At 41.2% G+C, this 26,499-nt stretch overlaps 1 protein-coding gene across 2 annotated transcripts in view; it reads left to right on the top strand.

The window, feature by feature from the left end:
• TRIT1 (tRNA isopentenyltransferase 1) overlaps positions 1 to 25,703 on the top strand; it is a 43,473-nt gene extending 17,770 nt beyond the window's left edge. Inside the window, exons 2-11 of one of the 2 annotated variants that reach the window (XM_060399597.1) lie at positions 9,055 to 9,197; positions 12,165 to 12,261; positions 12,978 to 13,123; positions 16,818 to 16,960; positions 17,561 to 17,672; positions 18,045 to 18,157; positions 18,407 to 18,484; positions 21,041 to 21,150; positions 21,471 to 21,588; positions 23,803 to 25,703. In XM_060399597.1, the coding sequence (XP_060255580.1) occupies positions 9,055 to 9,197; positions 12,165 to 12,261; positions 12,978 to 13,123; positions 16,818 to 16,960; positions 17,561 to 17,672; positions 18,045 to 18,157; positions 18,407 to 18,484; positions 21,041 to 21,150; positions 21,471 to 21,588; positions 23,803 to 23,972 (1,230 nt within the window). In that variant the 3' untranslated portion in view covers positions 23,973 to 25,703. Of the gene's footprint in view, positions 1 to 9,054; positions 9,198 to 12,164; positions 12,262 to 12,977; positions 13,124 to 16,817; positions 16,961 to 17,560; positions 17,673 to 18,044; positions 18,158 to 18,406; positions 18,485 to 21,040; positions 21,151 to 21,470 lie in introns of both variants that reach the window. The other variant, XM_060399593.1, reaches the window with a different exon arrangement.
• The last annotated feature ends 796 nt before the right edge of the window (positions 25,704 to 26,499 follow it).

Below are 26,499 nucleotides of genomic sequence, written 5' to 3'. Positions count from 1 at the left end.
ATGACTACCCACTCCAGTATTCTGACCTGGAGAATTCCATGGGTTGTATAGCCCATCGGGTTGCAAAGAGTTGGACACGATTGAGTGACTTTCACTTACTTTATAAATAAGGAATGTGAGGCACAGAGAGGTTAAATACCTTGCCCAAGGTTACATAGCTAGTAAGCTGTGAAGCCACGATTTAAATCCTGACAATCAGACTCTAGAGTCCTTACTGTTAACCAGTTCAATACTGTATTTTATAGCTCTCACTGATGATAGAAATGTCTACGAGGGAGTTAAATGTACATCATGAGAGAGAACTAGATTGTAGATAGGATTTTGGGAGTTAAAAACACACACAACAAATGGTTACAGAGGCCTTGGGGGTCACGCAGAGAAAGTGTATAGTATAGAAATGGCAGATGGATGCTGTAAAGACTGCCATTTCTCAGTATTGTTCCCATGACATGCTTAGTGGCTCAGTTGTGACCCTATGGACTATAGCCTTCGAGGCTCATCTGTGGGATTTTCCTGGCAAGAATACTGCAGGGTTGCCATTTCTTCCTCCAAGGGGTCTTCCCAACCCAGGGATCGAACCCAAGTCACCTGCATTTCCTGTATTGCAGGTGGATTCTTTACCCTTGAGCCACTGGGGGAGCTCCCTTTTCCCATGACAGACATTGCTAATAGCTCGGTGGGAGGCCCTGTGAATAGGAAGGAAACCTGGAAGAGACAGTGCCATCTGTAGTCCCAAAGGAGATGATTTATGAAGGAGAGCTTGGGTGTATCAGATTTTTGTATTTTCCATTATTTGTTTTGAGAGCTTAGTATAAAAAATGTTATATTTGGCAGTCAGGGTTTCTTAGTGATCTGAGTGAGTGAGATAGACACAGAGCAGTGGGGATCAGCCAGCAGAGAAGATGGATGGATAGTTATTATAGATTGACCCGTAATCCAAGATTGTGGTTTTCAAGGCAGGTATAATCCCTAGAGGTAAGAAAGTGACTTCAGAGAAAGTGAGGAAAGGATTTCAGGATATAATTTGGTTTAAGAAGTAAATGAAGTCAAAAGGGAGAAGATAACTTGGAGGATGGAACCGAACTGGTGGGGGACAGTGTTTCCCTTTGCTTGTAGACAACTGTGTTGGTGCATCATAGCCAACTGGCCCTCGGACAGAGGTCCAGGATCTGCCCAGTGCCTCTTCTGATTAGCACACTCCTTGGGACCACCCAACAGCATGACAGCCCCAAAAGATTGGAGCTTAAAGGAGGAGGACCTTAGGCTGTACAGATTTTGGGAGGAGTATCTCCAAGGTGAAATTTCTCTGAATCCGGTTTCTCAACTTTGAGACTCTTGACATTTTGGGGGGCTGGGTAGCTCTTTGTTGTGGAGGCAGGGGCTGTCTTGTGTATCGAAGGGTGTGTTTGACAGCATCCCTGGCCTCTACCCACTAGATGGCACCCCCAACACCAATTTGTGACAACTAAAAATGTTTTTAGACAATGCCAGACATCCCCAGTTGAACAGTTCTATGAAGACCTACAAGACCTTCTAGAACTAACATCCAAAAAAGATGTCTTTTTCATCATAGGGGACTGGAATGCAAAAATAGGAAGTCAAGAAACACCTGGAGTAACAGGCACATTTGGCCTTGGAGTACAGAATGAAGCAGGGCAAAGGCTAATAGAGTTTTGCCAAGAAAACGCACTGGTCATAGCAAACACCCTCTTCCAACAACACAAGAGAAAACTCTACACATGGACATCATCAGATGGCCAACACAGAAATCAGATTGATTATATTCTTTGCAGCCAAAGATGGAGAAGCTCTATACAGTCAGCAAAAACAAGACCGGGAGCTGACTGTGGCTCAGATCATGAACTTGTTATTGCCAAATTCAGACTTAAATTGAAGAAAGTAGGGAAAACCACTAGACCATTCAGGTGTGACCTAAATCAAATCCCTTACAATTATACAGTGAAAGTGAGAAATAGATTTAAGGGACTAGATCTGATAGACAGAGTGCCTAATGAACTGTGGTCGGAGGTTCAAGACATTGTACTGGAGACAGGGATCAAGACCATCCCCAAGAAAAAGAAATGCGAAAGAGCAAAATGGCTGTCTGGGGATGCCTTCCAAACCACTGTGAAAATGAAAAGCAAAGGAGAAAAGGAAAGTTATACCCATTTGAATGTAGAATTCCAAAGAATAGCAAGGAGAGATTGAGGACAACGACCTTTTCTAAGTCTTTGCACACCTAACATCTTGCAAATGATCTGGCGCATAGTACACTCTCAGTAAATGTCTACTGAGATAAGCCAGTTTTGCTGATAATTGGTTAAGTAGGTTAGAGTTTCTTGTCAAAATCTGATTTGTGTGGAGAAGCGTTTTATCCCATCATTTCTTTTATTTGTTTTTATTTAAAAATTAAAAAAGAATTATATTCAGTCATTTCTGTGAGGACAGATCACAGGTGTCCTCTGGGAGGATGGGAAATGGGCAGAGTGACGTGCTGGCTTTAAAAGAGAACACAGACGCCTTTAGCTCTTCTGGCACCTGGAGCTGACTGTGCTGTAGGTAGTTTCAGAGTTTCACTGAAACTATAGGTAAAGCTGGGAAATAGGCAGAATGTGAGGCAATCAGCTGCAAACCGAACCTATTCTGGTGGAATGATGCTTTCTAGGCAGGTAATAAAATTATAAGCCCAGTTATGGCATTTACAATAATGTGAACCAAACGTGACATTTATAAAAACTGATTGGTTTCCAGGTTTGTTTACATGTTTATCCTTAATGCAAATATAGAAATTGTTGCTCTGTTTTACTTTTTTGGCCTAGCAGTATGGTTTTAATTGACAAATAATATACACCATAGAACACATAATTCATAACTGCATAGTTCAATAAATTATCAACAAGTGAAAATACCCGTGTAACCAGAACTCAGTTCAAGAAATGAGAACAGTACCAGCCCTCTCAGTATTGAAAAATGCTGTATGATTCAGCAATTCTACTTCTGGGTTATATATTCAAAAGAATTGAAAAATTTAACAAATCTTTGAAAACTTTATCTTATTGCCAATTTTCATTAGTTTCTCATTGTGTCTAAATTCTGTCGAGACTTTTTAAAGTTATTGGTAAAATAGGCACAACAAAGAAGTTACCATTTTACCATTTCAGTGGCCCTCTGCACATTTGGATTGTTCTGCAGCCATCATCATTCATCATCTCCAGGACTTTTTTCCTCTTCCCAGATTAAAATTTTGTACCTATTATACGTTGACTTGCCATTTCTCTCTGCCCCGGCCCCTGGCAGAATGACAGGGACCATTCTGGCAACCACCATTCTACTTTCTGTCTCAGAATTTGATGATATATGTCATATAGTAATATGATATATGTCGTATAGTAAATGGAATCATATAGTAATTGTCCTTTTGTACTGGCCTGTTTCACTTGACATAATGTCTTTGGGGTTCACTCATGTTGGTGCTAGTGGTAAAAAACTTGCTTGCCACAGCAGGAGACATAAGAGATGCAACTTTGGTCTCTGGGTCGGGAAGATCTCCTGGAGGAGGGCATGGCAACCCACTTTAGTGTTCTTGCCTGGAGAATCCCATGGACAGAGGAGCCTGGCAGGCTACAGTTCATAAGGTTATGAAGAGTCAGATATGACTGAAGTGACTTCGCACACATAACAAGTGTCAGAGTTTCCTTTTTTTTAAGGCTGATTAATCTTCCCTTGTCGGAGAAGGCAGGGGCACCCCACTTCACTACTCTTGCCTGGAAAATCCCATGGATGGAGGAGCCTGGTAGGCTGCAGTCCTGAGCGACATCACTTTCACTTTTCACTTTCACGCATTGGAGAAGGAAATGGCAACCCACTCCAGTGTTCTTGCCTGGAGAGTCCCAGGGATGGGGGAGCCTGGTGGGGTTGCATGGAGTCAGACACGACTGAAGCTACTTAGCAGCAGCAGCAGTCTTCTCGTGTAAATATAGGACATATCTTGTTTATCCATTTATCTGTGATGGACACTTGGGTTGCTTTCACCTTTTGGCTGTTGTGAAAAATGCTGCTGTAAACATTATATCTGTTCAACTCCCTGCTTTCAGTTCTGTTGTGTACATACCTAAAAGTGAAATTGCTGAGTCAGGTATTTCCCTGGTGGCTCAGACAGTAAAGAATCCCCTTGCAGTGCAGGAGACCCAAGTTCGATCCCTGGGTGGGGAAGATCCCCTGGAGAAAGGAATGGCTACCTACTCCAATATTCTTGCCTGGAGAGTTCCTGGAAGAAGAGCCTGGTGGGCTGCCACCCGTGGGGTAGCAAAGAGTAGGACATGACTGAGTGGCTGTCGCTTTCACTTTTTTATGATTTTTCTACTTTTCACTGTTTGAGGAGCTGCCTTACTGTTTTCTATAGCTGCGTCAGTTTATAGTCCCGCCAGCATTGTACAGGGATTCTAATTTCTTTACATCTTCACCACCTTTTTTTTAAAAAATAATAACCATCCTAATAAAGTGCATCCAGGTTTTTTTAAAGTCTTTTTGTTATGGAAATTTCCTGATATAAAAAAGGAGAGCAAGTAGTAGCTGAACTCCCATGTATCTGTCACCTGTGCTCAATAACTGTGAAAACTTGGCCAGTCTTGTTCCAGTGATAATCTCTTTATCCCCTATTATTGGAACTCAGACACCAGTCATCATAAACTTTAATTAATTAATTTAAAAATTGAAGTAGTATAGTTGATTTATAATATACAAACTTTCTTTTTCTCTGTGAAAGACAAAGCATAAAACAATATTATTAATATAAATAATGTTTGTGAATTTTACTTGGGTCATAGCCATGTATTTGACTCAGTGATCCATCTCTTGTGTCTTATTAACAAATATGTTCTCAGCATCATTCTTGCTCTTGTACAGTGCAGAAATAGATATATTTTACCTATGCTTTTCATCTACTTCTTGCTTGTTAACAGTTTTATTCATGAGTAAAATTTTTCAGTACACAGTTACTATGATCACAAGCTGCATAGTCATTTGTTACACAACTTTAACAGCATATCAGAAACTGCCAAAAGTCATATTAGAATGGAAAAGAGTGAAGCAACATCATTATAGACATAACTTTGCTGTTGTTTAGTGCTGAGTTGTGTCTGAATCTTTTGCAACCCCATGGACTGTAACACGCTATGCTCCTCTGTCCATGGGATTTCCCAGGCAGGAATACTGTTATGGGTTGCCATTTCTTTCTCCAGGGGATCTTCCCGACTCAGGGATCAAATCCACATCTCCTGTGTTTCAGGCAAATTCTTTACTGCTGAGCCACCAGGGAAGCCCTAAACATTACCTTGAATCACTTCTAATATTCTTCTATTGAAGCATATATATTCTCATACAAAGAGATACAACCAGTCCATCCTAAAGGAAGTCAGTCCTGAATATTCATTGGAAGGACTGATGCTGAAGCTGAAACTCCAATACTTTGGCCACCTGATGCGAAGAACTGACTCATTTGAAAAGACCCTGATGCTGGGAAAGATTAAAGGTGGGAGGAAAAGGGGATGACAGAGGATGAGATGGTTGGATGGCATCACTGAGTCAATGGACATGAGTCTGAGTAATCTCCGGGAGTTGGTGATGGACAGGGAGGCCTGCCATGCTGCAGTTCATGGGGTTGCAGAGTCGGACACGACTGAGCGACTGAACTGGTATATTCTCATACAACATATATATTAGTTCCAGATAAATAATATAATGATTTGATGTTTGTGTATATTGTGAAATGATCATCATGACAAATGTAGTTAACATCTGTCACCATTCATAGTTAGATTAATTTTCTTGGGATGAACCTTTAAAATTTACTGTTGTGTGTGTGTGTGTGTGTGTGTGAGTCACTCAGTCATGTCCAATTCTTTGTGACCCCATGGACTGTAGCCTCCAGGCTCCTCTGTCTATGGAATTCTCCAGGCAAGAATATTGGAGTGAGTTTCCATTTCCTTGTCCAGAGGATCTTTCTGACCCAGGGATCTACCCTGGGTCTCCTGCATTGGCAGGCAGATTCTTTACCATCTGAGCCACCAGGGAAGCCAAAATTTACTCTTAGCAAGTTGTTAATATGCAGTAGTAGTTATTATTAACTATGTTATACATTACATCCTCATGACTTACTTATTTTATAACTGGGAGTTTGTATGTTTTGACTGTCTTCACCCATTTTGCCCACCCCATACCCCTGCCTCTGGCAACCACTAATCCTTTATCTACGCAGCTTCAATTTCTCTCTCTTTTTTTTAAGACATATGCCTTCATTTGCAGTACTCTAATATACTGTATACCTCAGTATATTACATACTACTATGTAGAAATACCGTATTATTCAGCAAAAAAATATAATAAAAATTCTATATTTTATACTATAAAAGCATATTATACCTAAAAGTTAACAATAATTCTTTTTTCAGATACCTTGTTTGTATCACCCATATCTTTATGCTCAGTTTCTTTTAATCTGCTGGTACAGGAGACAAAGGATTACTAACAAGTTGCTCAAAGATGACAATTTACATTGCTAACCAAGATTCAGTTACAGTTTTTAGTTTGTTAACTCTGGTTATTTAAAACCATTCTTCCTGATATTTGTTGGCTTTTGTGTATATACCATAAATAGTACAATAGGTGGCCACTGCCTTCAGCAAATAAGGTGAGTTTAATTCTGGGATTGATTTATATTTATGTGTTTGTTAAAATTGGCCATTTGAAGGGGCTCCAGAAAATATACCTAAAAGTGAATATAGGATGAAAATGTATCTATCAACAAATTTATCTACATATCTGATAGAATGTGCTGGTAGAGACTGTGTTTACATTTTGGCTTTTTTGGAGGTAAGGACTGATAATTAGCAGCTGTGCATTTCCTTAATGTTAATCTCAGTGTTAAAAGTGAGAATCTGCTTATAGGTCAGAAGTCCTCTACTGGCAAAATCAAGTTGTATAAATTCTTTAACACTGGGCCATCTGAAATCTAAACTACAGCAGAGCCAACTAAAGGCTGTGGGAAAAGGAGAGGAACACACAATTATTCATTCTTTTTCCCTCCTATAGTTTTCTTACCTTGTACAGCAGATCCCAGTATATGCTACTGCACTCTATAACTTTTGAAGGAAGTCTTGTTCAAGATACAAAGAAAAGAGCTCCCTACAATTTAAGATCCATCAGTGTTCAGGTGTCAGAATGTAGTTCTGTTGTCAGGCCCAGATAAATGGGTTAAAGGCAGAGCTAGTACTTTCTCTTGGAGAAGGCAGTGGCAACCCACTCCAGTGCTCTTGCCTGGAGAATCCCAGGGACGGGGGACCCTGGTGGGCTGCCGTCTATGGGGTCGCACAGAGTCGGACATGACTGAAGCGACTTAGCAGCAGTACTTTCTCTATGGCTCTGTTTATATGTTTTCTTGTGCTGTTTTACTGATTAACTTTTCTTTTTGTTTGAAGATAGTTTATATCCTTGTTTGTTAAGTAACCTCAGTAGCTAAGAGCACAGAGGCTTCAGAGTGATAGTGACACTGATGTTACTGTCCAATTCTCCTGTTGTTGCAGTAGTATATAGATGGTAGTAATATAATGACCCTTATATGGAATTTTCAGCTGGTAAAGAATCCACCTGCAATGCAGGAGACCCCACTTTGATTCCTGGGTCAGGAAGTTCCCTTGGAGAAGGGATAGGCTACCCACTCCAGGATTCTTCGGCTTCCCTGGTGGCTCAGATGGTAAAGAATCCACCTGCAATGCGGGAGACCTGGGTTTGATCCCTGGGTTGGGATGATCCCCTGGAAGAGGGCATGGCAACCCACTCCAGTATTTTTGCCTCAAGAATCCCCATGGACAGAGGAGCCTGGCGGGCTACAGTCCATAGCGTTGCAAAGCGTCAGACACGACTGAGCAACTAAGCACAGACGAAAACTAAGTAGGTATTAACTCATTTAATTTATACAACAACCGTATAAGATAGATATTATTATCCTCATTTTACTGCTGAAGCATTAGGGCACAGAGATTTGTAAACTGACTACTCCAAGTACAAATAACTAGTAAGTGGCAGAGTTAGGAATTGATCTGAGGCAGCCTGGCGCCAGGGTCCTCCCTCCTTACCATTATACTTTATTGTTGTACTTACTTGACACCCATTTAAGTAAAGGGAAATGTGAGATAAAAAACGTTCTTAACATCTTTGTGGGCTCTGTGGAACTTATTATTTGTTCATTCAGTGCTCCCTGTAGAATCAGTGATTACAGAGAGAACATTTAATCTAAAGCATTCATCCCTATTTTCAAACTAGTATTTTCAGATCTGTTCTCCATCTGAGACCTTGCATTTAGAAAAAGTACACTTGAACTTTTTAGTTGAATTGGCAGATCAAGAGCTTACAGACAGGATATTGCCTCTGAGTATTTAGACTGTATTTGCTGACCTCCTGAAGCAGTAATTTGGCACAGCGTTTCTGCTAAGAGTTCAGCAGTATTAGGGGTTTTGACTTCAAAGTGTGTATATGTGTGTTTTATATATATCTTTGTAGATAGACCACTTCTCCACAAATGGAGCCAGTCTTACACAAATTCTGAAAATCTTTCAGAGCCATTTAAATCCAAAAAATATCTAAGCATTTGAAGTAGAACTATGTGCCACACAACATGTTACCTTTCTGGAGACTTGTGATAAACAGAGTAAATGAAGCAACCTGCCCTCTTTTAAAGGCTTGAAGTTCAGGCCAAAGAACCTCCAGTAAATCTTGCAGAGTTAGTTCTTATTTGGGCACCGATTTACATGTACTTTTTATCTTTAAGTCTGAGTTAGTAACCACTATTTTATTTTTTTTAAAAAGGTGTTCTGATTTCTTCTGCGTCTTTTGTCTTGGATTATGTGGGTCTGGCTGTGCTGTGGTTAGAACACATTTCCTCTGGTGATTTGGGTCAGTTAAATGTTTGGCTGCAGTGAGCAGTAGATCATTATTTCTGCCCATGAGGTGTGCATCTTACGGAATACATGACTTTCACGCTAATTTTCTTTCCCCTAGGTTTATGAAGGTCTCGACATCATCACAAATAAGGTTTCTGCCCAAGAGCAGAGGCTGTGCCAGCACCACATGATCAGCTTTGTGGATCCTCTCGTGACAAATTACACAGTGGTGGACTTCAGGAACAAAGCAACTGCTCTGATATCCTACGGGGAGACAGCAGCTAGGCTTGGTGGCTGCATGGCAGCCCAAGCCAAGAAAGAACTTTTCTTTGTGCTAACAGTTTCTCCTGAGCAGAGATACCCAAGACAGCAGTAGCATCCCCATCAGAACTCTTTGGATTGAAAGATACAGTGTCCTTGCTGCTGAATCTTGTCCTCAGACTGCGGGGTCAGCATCACTTAGGACCTTATAGAAGTGCTGGATTTGGGCCTCATTCTAGACCTACTGAATCAGAATCTGCATTTAACTAGAGTCCTAAGTGATTCATAGGCGTATTAAAATTTGGAAAGTGCTGTTTTAGTAGAGAGAACACTGACTTAGGAACCAGAAAATCTGTGTCCTAGTTTTAGAATTGCTTCTTTTGACTATATACATGTCATTTCATTGGGTAAAGCATTTACCCACTGAGCTTGTTTCCCATCCTTTAAATAGGGATAAGAAATTAATTTAGAAATATAATGGGATTATAGTAGGAAAAAATAATTCTGGGTAACACCAAAGAAATTTTGGAAAAAAGAATAACATGAGAGGACTGCCCTTATATTTTAATGTCCAAACTGCCTTTACTCTATGGACTACTATATATTAAAACATATTGAAAAGTCGTAATAATTGTCATAGCATGAAAATTATATAGTACTAGACAAATTTATAGCACAGATAAGTAAAGCCAAATACAACTTGAAGTTGTATGTATGTATGTATGTATGTATGTATGTATTTTATGATCAAGGTGGCGTTTCAAAACAATGAAGAAATAATGCAGTAGTTAATAATTTTTCCTGGGGCAGTTAATTTTTTTTTTAAGTGAAATCAGGTCCTTATTATATGTGACATAAGTTCCAGATGGATTTCAGAGTTAAATAAATGTCCTTTATTTTTTCAATGAAACTTTAAAACAAATGAGATAACATGTAATTGAGTAGTTATGTGAGATTAGAGTAGGGAAGGACTTTGTAGATACAGTCTTTAAAAAAAATTTTTTTTAATTCAATTTTTTCTTTTTTATTGTGTTAAAATGTACGTAAAATTTACCATTTATAAGTGTACAGTTCAGTGGTCTTAAGTATATTCACACTGAGCAGCTGTCACTACCATCTATGCCAATAATAGTCTTTTTTTTTTTTTTTTTTAAGGAAAATAGCTAGATTTGGATATATTCTTGTATTACCAATACAAGAATTTGTATTGGTAAGAGTACTGGCTTCCCTGGTAGCTCAGACAGTAAAGAATCTACTTGCAATGCAGGAGACCCAGGATCAATCCCTGGGTTGGGAAGATCCCCCTGGAGAAGGAAATGGCAACCCACTCCAGTATTCTTGCCTAGAGAATTCCATGAAGAGAGGAACCTGGAGGGCTATAGTACATGGGTCACAAAGAGTCGGATGTGACTGGGTGACTTACACTAGCCATTGGAGAAGGCGATGGCACCCCACTCCAGTACTCTTGCCTGGAAAATCCCATGGACGGAGGAGCCTGAAGGGCTGCAGTCCACGGGGTTGCGAAGAGTCGGACACGACTGAGCGACTTCCCTTTCACTTTTCACTTTCACGCATTGGAGAAGGAAATGGCAACCCACTCCAGTGTTCTTGCCTGGAGAGTCCCAGGGACGGGGGAGCCTGGTGGGCTGCCCTCTATGGGGTCGCACAGAGTCGGACACAACTGAAGTGACTTAGCAGCAGCAGCCACTGGTAAGAGTGTATTTCAACTACTTCAGTTCCTAGGTTTCTATCCTAAAGAAACCTTGCTACAAGTGTACCGGGAGATAAGTGATAGATCTCGTTTTAACAACATTATTGCTCTTAACAGCAAAAACATATAAATACCCAAGTTCCTACTTAGAGAAGAATATATCAAATGTGCCTTGTTCCTTTAAGTACTATATCAGCAGTGAAAGTGATGAAGTTGTAGTTCCATGCATTATGGAGGAAGAATCTTACGCTTAATTAAAGGGGGGCATACAATTTGTTTCTCTTTTTTAAAAAAGGACATATTTCTTATAATCTTTGACTGGTAACATCTTTCTGCCCACCCTACCCCAACCTCTTGTAGAGGGTTTCTGATAGAAAAGAGGTCATCTATCTCTGTGCCTACAGAGGGGCTGGCAAGGGGAAGAAGTGTATAAATGAGTCTTTATCTGGGTTGAAAGTCTCTTTATCAGTTACCCTCAGAAGCACAGTTCCTCTTAAAGTAGATATTATCTGTTTAACAGAGATTGTAAAGAGAAGAATTCCAAGTAGCAGGGGTATGAGAACAATAATGACTAAAGTAAATTGAGTGCTTACTCAGTAGAAAAAAGTATTTCAGGCATTGTCTTAGGGGTTTTATTTGCATTGCCACATGTAATGCTCATAAGAACTCAGGAGAATTTTATACGTGAGAAAGCTGAAGCTTAGACAGCTTGAATGACTTGCCGAGTGTTGGAGCTGGTAATTGAAATCTGCTTGTCTTTACATCTGTGCTTCCCAGGTCATCTGGTAGAGTTTCAAGCGTGAAATATATACTACTGCCCCAGAATGGTGAAGACTGACCGAGTCTAAGAACCACAGCTCAGAGAAACCAGCTCATAATTTGCCTTAGAAGGCAAAGCCACATAATGGATGCCATTTTCATGGCTTCCTGAGCAGCTGGCACTTGGTGCTGTGAGAGTTCTTTAGGCTTGTGCTTGCTAAGCTGATGTGGAATACTAAGCAAGCTTTGAATTTGAGCAGCAAGGCTTAGAAAGTTCTAGAACTTTCTAAGGAATTACCATCATGCATCTCTCTCTGGTTTATGCAAGTCCCTCCAGAACTGATAGGAAATGATTCTGAGAACTCATGAGAAACATTGAAGACTAGTATCAAAAATATGACAAATGAATGTGGTTTCTTACTAATCCCCTACTTCCATGTGAGTTAGCATTTTCTTCTTGATATTAAATATTTTGATGTCTTTCTTAACGTTCACATTGAAGATATATTTGCCCGAGATAAAATTCCTATTATCGTGGGAGGAACCAATTATTACATCGAATCTCTGCTCTGGAAAGTTCTCGTCAATGCTAAGGTATGTTTAGTTCCCTTGTAGTTCAATGAGGAAATGGGTTCTTCTTTCTTGCCATCTGATTTTAGTGGGAGGAAAGTTGACTCTTGCCTATTTTTTATACTCAGCAACTGTACTAATTTTCCTACCTAATATTCTGAAGCAAGTGCCATTTCCGTATGTGAAGTGTGCTCCTCTAGGCTGGCCTAAGGGCAGGGGCTGTATGTGGGAAAGATTCTTCTCTGTGGATTAATTAGCATCGCCATGTAAGTTAACAGTACGTTAGTCTGATTCAGCATTTCCCGGCTGTAACAATCTGTATGTCAGGGAGATACCTGACATCAGCGTTTTTTACAGAGGTGCTATTGCATAGGGTGGGATTTGCAAACTATTCAGTATAATGTGCTGGTCCATTGTTGGATCACACTTACTGAGAAGCTAGACTCCTAGATGTGTTTATATAGATGTATTAGTCAGGGTAGCTCATACTTCTGACAAGGAAGCGTTGTACCTGAGTACTTCCCTAGACAGTAGATCCTCTTTCTCTTTATTTGCTGTGGCCTCATAGCACTACCGTGGTGTGTTGGAATTTTCTGTTTATGATCTCTCACTATATGGCAAGACCTTCTGATTGATCTCAGTTGTGTTCCTAACACTTAACCAAAGTGCCTGGCACGTACAGTGTATCAGTGTTTGTTGAATTGTTTAATTAAATTTACCTCTAAACCTTCATTTGATAGCCACAGGAGATGGGCACTGAAAAAGTGATCGACCGAAAAGGCGAGCTTGAAAAGGAGGATGGCCATGTTCTCCACAAACGCCTAAGCCAGGTTGACCCGGAAATGGCTGCCAAGCTGCACCCACATGACAAGCGCAAAGTGGCCAGGTAAGAAAGCTGGAGCCACTGACCCAAAGCCCTTTGAGAGATAGAGGGCAGTCAATTCTTCAGGGTGCCTGGGTGGCAAGACAGGTTTGGTAATAGCATTTAGAGGAGATTGATGTGTTCTAGCACAGCAGGTTCAGTTCAGTTCAGTTCAGTTGCTCAGTCATGTCCGACTCTTTGTGACCCCATGAATTGCAGCACGCCAGGCCTCCCTGTCCATCCCCAACTCCCGGAGTTCACTCAGACTCGCGTCCATCGAGTCCGTGATGCCATACAGCCATCTCATCCTCTGTCGTCCCCTTCTCCTCCTGCCCCCAATCCCTCCCAGCATCAGAGTCTTTTCCGATGAGTCAGCTCTTCGCATGAGGTGGCCAAAGTACTGGAGTTTCAGCTTTAGCATCATTCCTTCGAAAGAACTCCCAGGGTTGATCTCCTTCAGAATGGACTGGTTGGATCTGCTTGCAGTCCAAGGGACTCTCAAGAGTCTTCTCCAACACCACAGTTCAAAAGCATCAATTCTTCAGCGCTCAGCCTTCTTCACAGTCCAACTCTCACATCCATCCATGACCACAGGAAAAACCATAGCCTGGACTAGACGGACCTTAGTCAGCAAAGTAATGTCTCTGCTTTTAAATATGCTATTTTGGTTGGTCATAACTTTTCTTCCAAGGAGTAAGCGTCTTTTAATTTCATGGCTGCAGTCACCATCTGCAGTGATTTTGGAGCCCACAAAAATAAAGTCTGACACTGTTTCCACTGTTTCCCCATCTATTTGCCATGAAGTGATGGGACCAGATGCCATGATCTTAGTTCTCTGAATGTTGAGCTTTAAGCCAACTTTTTCGCTCTCCGCTTTCACTTTTATCAAGAGGCTTTTTAGTTCCTCTTCACTTTCTGCCATAAGGGTGGTGCCATCTGCATATCTGAGGTTATTGATATTTCTCCCGGCAATCTTGATTCCAGCTTGTGTTTCTTCCAGCCCGGTGTTTCTCATGATGTACTCTGAATAGAAGTTAAATAAGCAGGGTGACAATATATACAGCCTTGACATACTCCTTTTCCTATTTGGAACCAGTCTGTTGTTCCATGTCCAGTTCTAACTGTTGCTTCCTGACCTGCATACAGATTTCTCCAGAGGCAGGTCAGGTGGTCTGATAGTCCCATCTCTTTCAGAATTTTCCACAGTTGATTGTGATCCACACAGTCAAAGGCTTTGGCATAGTCAATAAAGCAGAAATAGGTGTTTTTCTGGAACTCTCTTGCTTTTTTAGGAGGCCCTAATTATTGCCTTAGTCCAATTCCCTCAACGAATAGTTGCACCCTACTTTGTTGTTACATTTAAAATTCGTAATACAAGGTAGTTGTTCCCTAAGGCCTGTGTACTCTTGCTTTGTTTTCTTCCTTTGCTTGTATAACAGTTTTCATATAAATTTTTTCTGGCACGCAGCAGTGGCTGAGTTCTGCCCCAGCACACTGCCCATTGGGAGGCAGGTTTTAATTTTATTTTTTTCCATAACTTTATTTATTTATTTATTTTGGAGGTAAGTTTTATAAATTGTCTTATTGATCAGCTCACCTTAACACGTGGAGGCTTTCTTGAAGGGAAGAGAGAGATGATCTTAGTTCATTAACCATGTTTTCTCAGGTTATTTTGAAATTGAAACCTCATGTGTTGGGTGTGTTTTTCTCCCTCCCTCCCTAGTATTAGATGGTTTATTTTTTCCTCCATAAATATGCATCTTCATTGGCTCCATATTCTGTTCACTTCTGACCACATCTTCATTTTATCAGTTATTATACCTACTTTTTTCCTTCCAGTTTTCTTGATATATAATTGACATACAGCACTGTATAAGTTTAAAGTGTACAGTGTAATGATTATTTTTACATACATCATTACATTATTACCACGATAAGTTTAGTGTACTTATATAGATAGAAAATAAAAGAGAAGAATAATTTTCTTGTTATGAGAACTCTTAGGCCAGCCTCTCAACTTTCATTTATAGCTTACAGCAGTGTTAGTTTTATTTACCATGTGGTGCATTGTGTGCCGTCTGCTTATTTATCTGTAGCTGGAAGCTGGTATCTTTTGGCTAACTTCATTCAGTTCCCCCTTCTCCCACCCCAGCCTCTGGTGACCACACATCTGATTTCTTTTTCTCTTGTTTTGAAGTTTTATTGATCTGGAACACTGTGTTGATTCCTAGTGCATATCATAGTGATCTGATTTTTCTATACATTATATATAGTATGATCACCTCTCAGGTGTATTTTTATGCAGTGCTGGAGGTGACACCATATCTGGCAGAGCAGAGGCTCTAATGAGGATCTACTATATGGATGTTTATACAGTTTAAATGTTGTAGCAACGTTTGGTATTGATAGGGGTTGTGAAATATTCCACTCAAATAAGTGTTCTGGATCAGTGTTTCTTAAGCCTTCTCCATTGTCTATTCTGCCCTTGAAGCTTTTTTAGAACACTTTTTCTCTTGTTGTAACTCCCTCCCTCCCCTCCTTGAAGATTTTGGTTATGGTTACCCTTTGGAAGGCTGCTCATGATCATGATGTCTAAGTGTTTTTTGCCCCTTGAGGTAAGTATCACCCTGTTAATAGTGCATATTCTAGATAAATGAAGTATTTTCAAGTATCCAAACATTTTATTGTAAACATTTTAATAGAATTCTTCCAAAATTTTTTTGGAAAACTCAGGGATTTGAGTTTTTGTATTGTTTTATGGTATGATTATCTGTTCCTTTTATTAATCAATTCTTATCATTTCTCTTTGTTTTGCTACTTCTAAAATAGTAATGAGTTGAGAATATATTTTAGTAAGAACAATAGGTTTGGAGCAGGAGTTCTAGAGTCTCTAAAAGAAGATCCAAGGACCTTTTTCATCTTTCTTTTTGTTTGAGGCTGTATATTCTAACCTCCAGATAAGTAGGATATCTATTACTACTTTTTTTCCCTCATAAGTCCTGTTTTGAGAGACTGGTGATGGGGAAAGATGAGGGGTTTCTACTCTTGTGTTAAGGTTTCAGGAAGTAGAATTAGATCAGGAAGGGATAGATCACTTTCAAGCTGGTAAGTTGCAATCACCCAGAGTGGTAGAGTATAGATTTGAGAGTTAAATTACTTAGTGCTGCATAACATAGTAGATACTAACAGAGTGGATGGTGGCTTAAGTATGTGAATTCTTTCTTCAGTGATCTTTGTGTGTGTAGTAGAGTACTGAATTAGTCTGAAGCATTCTTCATTAATTTTAGACATATTTAAAAAGAAAATCGATGAGCTGGTTATACAGCATACTTTTGCACTGTGGGAAAGGCATTCCAGCGAGACTAGACTTGTTGGCTTATAACAAGGTGTCCCAGCAAGCTTTTACTGCTTTCTTAAAAGTGAATATGTCCTATTCTGTTTGTGTAGAAGAAACCCGTTGTTTCTGAACCTAAAGATTTCAGAGAATTTTATGTATGTTTAGAAGGGTAGTTTTATTTCAAGTTTTCTTTATAACTCTTTTCTGAATAGCTATAGGATTGCCATATAACACCAGACCTTCATGTGTTCAGGGGCTTAAACGGTGAAAATGACAATGAGGCATTCTATAATAAGTAGCCTCTCTCCTGTTTTACTTGAGAATTAATATTTCCTAATGGTTTTTATGGATGTGCCTACGCTACTCTTTCAAATGACTTAGGAGCCTGCAAGTGTTTGAGGAAACGGGAATCTCTCATAGTGAATTTCTTCATCGTCAACGTGCGGAGGAAGGCGGTGGTCCCCTTGGAGGCCCTCTGAAGTTCCCTAACCCGTGCATCCTCTGGCTTCATGCGGAACAGACAGGTAAAAGTCCTTTAGTATCCCAGAGTCCATCTGAGATAAAACTTTTAGTAATACATTGCTGTATATAAATGTTTAGAGTAAGTCAGCTATACCTCAATAAAATGTTGTTTTGAAAAAAACATGTTCTTAGTGGCATATGAATGGCTCATAATAAGTGCTAAGCAAGTGTTCACTATTAATTTTATTATTATTACCAAAGGCACAGTGTCATTTCCCTGGGTACCAGTCTGGAAAGCAGGTAAAGGTATTCCTGGCATTAGTGTATGATACCAAGGATGAAATAAGATGGGATGGGAAAGGGGCTGCTATCCAGAGAAGATCCAAAGGAGAAAGAGAAGGCTCCTGTGGAAGGAGGTCTGACTCTTTGAACTGGCTAGTGCTTTCTCCTTATATGATAAGATGATGTGCCTCATTCTTGCTGTTTTTATTGAATTGCAGAGTTTGTGACTGAATATAATGATGAATTATTAGATAATCTTTGGACTCTGAACTTCTTCTTCCATTTGAACAAATTCTCTTCTTTGTGGCAGCTTATGCATTCATCATGTATAGTACGCACCTTCGGCAGGCTTGCTGGTTGATGAGTTAATTTGATTCAAGTTCTAGATGAGCGCTTGGATAAGAGGGTGGATAACATGCTTGCTGCTGGTCTCTTGGATGAACTAAGAGATTTTCACAAACGCTATAATGAGAAGAAAGTTGCAGAAAATAGGTGAGAATTTGGCTGTTACTTTTACCTACTCTTCATTCCTTGCTTGTGGTCGAAAGACCATAAACACAATACTGGCTTTGGACCTACTTGTTTATTAGCCTTTGTCCTTGGCATTGGCTGCGCTTGTGGGAAGCAGGGTTGGTGTACTTGTTACAGTTGCAGTTTTCTAATCTCACCAACATTCCCAGGAGTTAATTTTCAATGGAAATAACGTGGGAGCTGATTGGGGGGTTAGAGGAAGGATTTCAGAGAGGTGCTGACTGCTCAGGATCTCAGTTTCTCCATCTGTGAGATGAAATGGTTCAGCTCATTTCCCGGGCCCTCTAGCGCTCAGATGCAATGGCTTATCTGCTGATGCTCTCTTGTTCCCAGCCAGGACTATCAACATGGTATCTTCCAATCAATTGGCTTCAAGGAATTTCACGAGTACCTGATCACTGAAGGAAAATGCGCACCAGAGATTAGAAACCAGCTCCTAAAGAAAGGTGTGAATTCTCCATCTAACCTAGCCTTGGACATCCTTGGGTGATAGAGTGTCCAGCTGGTATGGTCTGAGAAAGAACTGAGGCTGAAAGAGTCCCAAATGGCCTTCAGCTCAGAATGGAGATTTTCACGGAGCAAGGATCCACCAGTGTGCTGATGCAGCTAGTTTTCTCTGATGCCAGGCTGGCTGGACCTTCCTTGCGGCAGAGTGAGAAGTGCTTAGAGGTTCTTATACCTGCTTTGTCTTTCAGGCATTGAGGCTCTGAAACAAGTGACTAAGAGATATGCTCGGAAGCAAAACCGATGGGTTAAAAACCGTTTTTTGAGCAGTAAGTCTCCTTGTTTTCCTTACACTCTGGGTCTGCTTTCAGTGGAACGTCAGCATTCTCAGCTTACCCAGAAAGTAAACTTTAGTTTCTGGATCTGACCTGGGGGGTGTTGCATAAGTGATTATCCAGGGGTATTTTCTTTTGATACCTCAGAAAACACTTCTTCCTGAGGAAGAATCTACCTTATGCCTTGAACACCTGAGTACCGTCTGCAAGCTAGTAAGAGCAAGGTAGCAATATTTTCTTAGTAGAGTTGGTGTTTGAGGTTGATCTTAGCTTCAAATTTTATAGCTGAAGAACAATTAGATGTCTGTAGGAACACTTTCCTGATTAAAATGGTTTTGGGGCCAGATAAGTAGTATAAAAAGACAAAGCCTTTACCAATTCTCCTAGCATTACTTTTGTGTTCAGATACGTGGTGTTTCAAGCTGCTGCACCTCTTCAGTTGAATGGTGCTTTTAAGGAAAAGGGAAGGAAATTCTCATTCACTGGACCCTGTACTATATCCTTAGCACTAAATTGGGTGCAATATATTTATTACTGGGACTTCAAGGTGGGCATTTTCCTTTTCTTTCTGAGGATAAGTAAAGAGAGGCTTAGAGAAGTTAAATAACATGCTCAAAATCCCCTTGCTAATAAGCAGTAGAGTACTGGCTGCAGGCCTGACTCCAAAGTCCACACTCAGCTGTACACCCACTGTACTTGTTTCCTTCAGCTATACCTTTAGCTGGATAGAATGAGTATTGGGCCTTGGGTCAGCAATGGTGTGATCACGAGCTAAAATATTAATTTAAGGGAGGTTAAGCATGAATGAAACCTTGTTTTTATCTTTTGGGCACTTTTAACATGCTTTTGAATCAACTCCTATTCACCTTTGCCATTGAATTTCTGCTTTCAGTTAGTTACAGGTAAGTACAGCCGAGGCCTCCCCTCTTCCCCAGTGCCTCTAAACAGAAACATCTTCGTCTGTGGTGTTTGACGGATCGTTGTATCAGTTCTCATTCTCTGTCAGCATTCTCCATGCAGTTCTACTTAACCTTGCTTTCTCTGCACCTCCTTCTAGATAGAAGTCTTTTTGTCAGCCGAAACTGAAGTTCACTACTACAGATTTCTAACACAGCCTCTTTTCTTACCAGACCTAACAATTAGTCTGTAACAAAAGATGGGGTTTTGAGGGGTAATGATTTGGAACTTCTTCCTTTGGTAAAGCCACAATAACCCCCCATCTCTGAGTCACTCTGGGTTGATGGCACAGTGCATCGTATGCTCGTTCCTCATTCGTGTGTGTGCCCACACAGCGTTGGTGCTGGAGTGAAAGGCACAGCTGCCCTGTAAATCAGGAACTGCGTGTGATTGGCCAGGGGCTGGTCTGCTGGGATATGGTTCTGGCAGAAAGCCAGAGGGACTTCCCCACCCCAGCTTGGCCTTGGACCTGAGCCAGAAATAGCAGCTGGGAGCCGAGAACTTGTTGAAAGGTGCTGAGACAGGGCACAGAAGCCCAACAAAGGACTCAGAAGGGAAAGGAAAATATAGAGTGGCCTGGAAACAGGTGCAGAGCTTAGCCACGGCCAGGTGTGCTGGGGATGCTGCCTGCGCCCTCCCAGTCTCACCTTTCCGTGTGGTGGCAGGTGCAGCCCAGTCCAGTTTATGAAGAATCTTATTTGTGGTTGGCACAGTCAAAAGGCCAGCACCTGCCAGCCGTTGGCATTCCGAGGACTTTGATGTTTTTGTCCATGGGGTGATGCTCTTTGCCTTTAGGCAACTGACTTAACCTAGATGTGGAAGACAATTTAGTGTGTCCACAGACTGAGGAAGCCAGCAGCAGACACTAAACATGGTTGGCTCAGTTGGATGAAATGCCTGTAGCTGTACATTTGGCTACCTCCGGTCTTACCTCCATTCAGAAGTAATTCACCATAGGGTATTTCTTGAATACTGCTCTGGATCTGTTTCTTAGAAACAGGGCGCAACTACTTCAGTTCCAAGGCTTTTTTCTGATTTTCAGATTCAGCAGCTCCCTGGCTGATACTCTGCTGTTGCCAGCCCGTGATTATCAGTATGATATTAATGAGTTTTGTGAGTGCCAGACTGCTGAAGGGAAATACACAAACCTGAGATTAGTGTCTGTTTCTAAAGAAAGCTGTGAACTCTCTTGCCACAGAGTGACATCACCATCAGATGATATGGACCTTAGAACAGGTGTTCACTTCAAGCTGCTAATTTCCCCCTATAACATGCTGCCTTTTCTATTGCAGCCCATACAGTGGCCACTGGGGTGTTACTGTGTGCTGTTTTCCTGAGTGATCTGGAAGATCCCACACCTGAGACTCTAGATTATACAGCTAGACATGTTGGCTCCAGACCCATCAACCTTCTCAGTCTTTCTTGGACTGTGTGTAGTTGTTTGGTTTGTGTTAGTGATTAAAAGAAGTGGCATGGTCAGAATGTTTATTCCTTTGGCCCCATATCTTTCCCTTGAGGATTTTGGAGTCCTGGGGGCAGAGTAGATTGGGTCTTGGAAGCTGACCTCTCACGACTTTTCTTTGTCATCATTAGGACCTGGTACCAGTGTCCCCCCAGTATATGGCTTAGAAGTATCTGATGTCTCGAAGTGGGAGGAGTCTGTTCTTGAACCTGCGCTTGAAATTGTTAGAAGTTTCATCCAGGTAATTATTAATCATGGTCCCATCTATTGTCTGATTTTCAGAGAGCTTTGTGTAGCTGACACCTTTGTTGCTATGCTGGGGAATGAAGCATTCTTTTCCATGGAATAGAGCAGAAGGGCTGGCTGCTTTTAGATCCCTGGAGGCTGTGTTTCTACTTTCACATTCAGAAAGGTTGTTGTTAAAATCTGTTCACAGCCCACCTGCTCTCTGGGATGAAAAAAAGGAATCTTGGGAAAATCTCACTCCTCTTAATATCAGAGAATGATATCCAGATCTCTTTGAACAAATGCTTCTTCCCCATCCCTGTCTTGTTCTTTCAGGGCCACAAACCTGCAGCCACTCCAGTAAAGATGCCAAGCAGTGAAACTGAGAACAAGAGAAGTTATCACATGTGTGAGCTCTGTGATCGAATCATCATTGGGGACCGTGAATGGGCAGGTAAGAGTGTGGGGTCGAACACAGAAAAATCTGCAAGGGCCGGTCACACTGACTTCATGAAATTTAAGGGCTTTGGTAGCTTGAATGCTGGAGTCTGCTTGTTTGTAAAAAGATGGCCAGATTCCTCTAATAGCCTGTGTTCAGATTTCATGGAGGCCTTCTCAAACGGGAGAGTTGTCTCTGTATTCTGAATTTCAAAGGAAGATCGTATGCCCTGTAGCTTGGCCTAGAGTAGATATTTTATACTGAGAGGTTGGCGGTTAACTTTCTAGAGCTCCTATGACTTTTGTAATCCTCCCTTAGAGGAGTTTCATGGCCTCTCATGTTTAGACCTCAGTGAGGGTGAAGTAGGATTTGAAGGGAAGCCAGGCAACTCACCCAAGAGACCAAAGGGGCAGAAACAGCTAGGGGGAGGGGGACAGGAAGTACAGTTACTCCTCCTGAGTACATTCTTCAAAAGTGGTATCTCCAGTAATTTTTAAGGTAATGTGTTGAAAAGCTGTTGGTCACATAAACTGTGATGAAAAGTGTTAAGGGGAACTGTGTGGAAGCAAGACTGTCAGATACTCAGAAAGACAGTGGTGAAAGGGTGCTCTTCTTCATAAGGTGCTTCCAAACAACCCAGGATTGGCCTGCCCCAAGGTTCTAGTTCCTTGTTTCAGAATCTAGGTCTGTCTTTGCCACAGAGTCAGCTGCATTGCGGTTCTCTTTCGGATTTCTACAGTCACCCAGCAAAGGCCAAAAGCGCCTTAGCTGCCAAGCCTTGGATTTACGTGGTATTCAGAAACTTGTTTAAAGCTCACTCCTTTTACGCACAAGTAGGACTTGTATTTTACCCAGTGACTGGAATCCTCCTGTTCAGAGGACTGCTTTGCATGGTTGGGATTCTCACAGAAGTAGATTTTTCTCCCCATACCAACCAATAGAACTATGAGTTCTGTTAACTGTTAACGCTGGCAAAATGAACTGCATTGTCAGAGTCTGGGGATGGCTGTGATTGCCCAGGCAGCACAAGAAGCCTCGATTATCGTTGGTTCATAATGATGAAAGGGGAAGAGAAAGAGAGTGCCTGGTTGTTTTTTCTAAAGGAAACTTAGTGGTTTGATTTGTTGAATGTCCTTCAGGGATTGCCATAGAGAAGCAACATTTGTGAGCCTTTGTGAGTGGAGCTTGTGTGAGCCTTCTATAGTGCCATCTGTCAAGTCCTTGCTCCCATCTCCTGCTGCCGTGGGGAGTCAGTCCAGAGATCATTTTTTGCCTTAGGCTCTAGCTGGAGACAAAAGCTGACTTTTTCCCTCAAGTAAATTTTCCTTGACTTCTAACCTCTTCCTTTCCTACTTTGCTTCTGAATCCCTAAAAATGATGTTTTGAGTAAGTGTAAAAGAGAGTTTAATCTCGTTTTCCGTCCTTTTAGGTATTTCCAAATAAGATTTCCGTGAAAAAGAGCAGGCTAGTAAAAAGGAACTTCTTTGAGGTACAAGCTGAGAACTGCCTTTGGGGTGAGAGGTCAGATATTGATATCAGCCGAGAGTAGCTTTTTACTGCTTCTGTGACCCCTTGAAAGGGACCATTGGAAGAATACTCGCTGTGATCTCTGTGCATTGTGTGCTGGAGAATGTGAGTGTCTGGGTTAGCCATTCAAATGGCTTGTCTGACGCAGGCAGAGGGTTGTCACCCCAGGAGGGGCAGCCTGAGCGAGCTGGTAAGAAGTGAGAAGACAGCTCAGGGTACAATACAGACAAGAATTTGGATTTCTAACTTTTGAGCCACATGGGTTGAAATGTATTCGTAACAGGCAGCCTCATATGGGAAAATCGAGTCTAGAGCCCTATTCTGGAAAATTGAATCTCTTTTTGAGCTATAGCTAAGCCAAAGAGCTTACCTGCTGTGTGACCTTGGACAAGATATAAGACCTCCATGAACTTTGGTCTCCTGTATAAAATGAGCTGAATAATACTGTCCCGCAAGATTGTTGTGCAGGTTAGTGATAGAAAGCACCCAGCAGATAGATGTGGTTTGTGGTTTATAGCTCACTCTAGTTTGCTAGCTAGCTGGGCATATGACTTATTCTTCTTTTAAAAATGCCAAACAGCTATACCAATACATGTGTTGATTCTGTTACTGTTAGAGACGAGAATTGTATGGTTAATTTTGTATGCTACCAGACTTAATTAATTGTAGAAAATCCTAATTTGTTTGTTTGTTTTGTCTTAGCACATATGAAATCCAAGTCCCACTTGCACCAACTGAAGAAAAGAAGAAGGCTGGACTCAGATGCCATCACCACCGTAGAAAGTCAGAGTGTTTCCCCAGACCATGACAAAGAGCTTAAAGAAAAGGAATCTCTTGGGCAGAATGATAAAGAGCTGAAAGCCAGCATTTAAGGGACTTGTCCAGTGACCTTTGCGAAGGTGGCAAGAGTCCAGTTCTTTCATTCAGTGCTGTGGCTTTAAAGTCTCATGTTCTCTGCCCTGGAAACAGTAGGTCTTGTTAGCTCCTTGTGTGGCTGATGTGTCTGGTCTGGTAATGATGAGTTCGGGAAAGGAGGTTTTTTTTTTTTTTTTTTTTTTCTTTAAATCTTTAGAGGTTCTATTTTTAAAAGAGGCACAGATTGCACTTTTTAACATTTGATCTTCTTGGTGATAACTACTGGAATTCACTGTATCCCTTTAAAAAATATTTTATGTCCTTGACTCTGGCTGTAAATACCTAATTTCCAGACACTTTTATAGCTGACTGAGTTATTGTGAGCCACAGTTCCGGAGTTCTGGATGGGAGTGAATGGCAGGAAAGGGATCAGCCCCAGTGAGATAACCAAGTGAACCAAACCAGTTTCAGGAATTCCGTGAAGAAGCAGAGAATCAGACTGAGGTGGTTGGGACTTAAAATCTGAAGACTTTGACACTTGTTGAGCTCCTCCTGTGTGATAATCACTAGTATATTCCTATTGAATTAGGAATCTATTCTTATTAAAAGTTAAATAAAGGAAAAGTTTTCAGGAGCCTCTCTAGTGCTTAAACAGGTGTATATGTGATATCTAACTTATATCATGTGCTTTGTTTTCAACATGAGAACTTTTTCTCAAAGTCAGCATTCTTAATATGTCTATTTATTTAGCAGATGTTCGTTGAGCACTTAATTGTATTCCTGGAAAACATCTGGAAAGGGTCTTTTTTGTTTGTTTGTTTGTTTGGCATGCGGGATCCTAGTTCCCCAAACAGGGATCTGTCCCATGCCCGCTGCAGTGAAAGTGTTGAGTCTTAACCACTGGACGGCCAGGGAAGTCCCAGGAGGACTCTTTTTTAATTGGCGATTTGTTATTTCCAGTTAAAGCTCTCTTACTGGAGTGATCTGACCCACCAGCCATATATGAATGTAACATAAAACTAAGCATTTTTAAGTTCACAGTTCAGCAGCATTTATGTTGTGCAACCAGAACTTTTTCATCATCCCAAACAAACTCTGTACCTATTAAGCAGTAACTACCCACTTAAGCAGTATTTTATTTGTTTAGAATCTAGAATCCACTTGCAATTCAGGAGACCTGGAATCAGTCCCTGGGTTGGGAAGATCCCATGGAGGAGGGCATGGCAACCCACGCCAGTATTCATGCTGGAGAATCCGCATGGACAGAGGAGCCTGTCAGGCTACAGTCCATGGGGTCGCAAAGAGTCAGACATGACGGAGTGACTTAGCACGCACACATACACAATATATGAGAGGCCCTGAGTAGGCTAGAGGGATACAGAGACAAAATGAAATGTGATTCTTGCTTTCATAGAGCTTGAAATATTGTTACCTATACGCAAACAACAAATTTAGGTAAGAGAATTTCAAAAACCATAAAGGCTGTGTAGAATTTCCCTTGGATGGAGGAAAGAAGAGGGATCATGGAAGGAGCATTTCTACCAGACCTTAAAAACCGTTCTTGGTGAATGTATTATGAGCTATGCAAAAGTTTTATTTTTTAGATGTTTTTAATATAGACAAAAAGAGATATTCATTGAGAAATCTGGCTTCTACTGCCATCCTCTTCTCCTCTTATAGATAATCACTTACTCACTTTTTAATGTATATCTCATGAGTTTTTTTAAGTAAATAAGAACAAATGCAAATGTGTATTCTTGTTTCTTCCCCTTACCCAACAGATAACAAGTAGTGCACACTACTTTGCTTTCTTACTTGTTGGCAATACCTAGTGTGCGTGGGTTTTTCCTGCCTCCTCAGGCAGGTCTCCTGTTTCTTTTCTTTACTACCCTCCTGAAGGTCACCCAGTTGACACCAGGCCTTAAGCAGGGTTCACTCATGTTTGCTGAACTTCATTGAGATGCCAGGGTTAGGCCAAAACTAGCCTCTGAGGAATTCTCAGGGTGTGGCCAGCTTTTTCATTCAACCAGCACATATTTTAGAACTTACTCTGAGCCAGGTGCTGTGCTAGACTCTGGAAGTTCAGTGATTAAAAAAGCCCACATTGGTCAAATAGTTACAGAATTACAGCTGTGATAAGGGCTGTAAAGAAAGGGCCCTAGCTGTGAGTACAGGTAATCCACAGCCCTGCCCCTCCTTGGTGTGTGTGTCTGTGTGTGTGCACGCATGCATGCGTAGGTGTGTATTGAGGTGCATGGTGTGGCACAGCACACGTCTGGAGCAAAGGCTGCACACAGTAGCACGTGATCTGAAAGCCGGATTTCACAACTTCACTGCCTTCCCCCACCCCTCACCCCTAGTCTGTGGGGGGTCCTGGATCCCTTGAGTTTTATGGATCCTTACCCACGTTACCTGATTTAAATCTCAAGAATAAATGTATTTTTTGTTCAAAGGAGAAGTTGTCATTGAATCCACATCATCTTATTCCCTATATTAGATGTGGTGTAGTTTTCCCAATCAGTATATTAACTACTTCAGGAGCTG

This window comes from Ovis aries, chromosome 1 (genome assembly GCF_016772045.2).
Source record: "Ovis aries strain OAR_USU_Benz2616 breed Rambouillet chromosome 1, ARS-UI_Ramb_v3.0, whole genome shotgun sequence".
NCBI lineage: Eukaryota > Metazoa > Chordata > Mammalia > Artiodactyla > Bovidae > Ovis > Ovis aries.
Note: the sequence above shows the minus strand (reverse complement) of the source record. Positions and strands in the feature narration are given on the sequence as shown.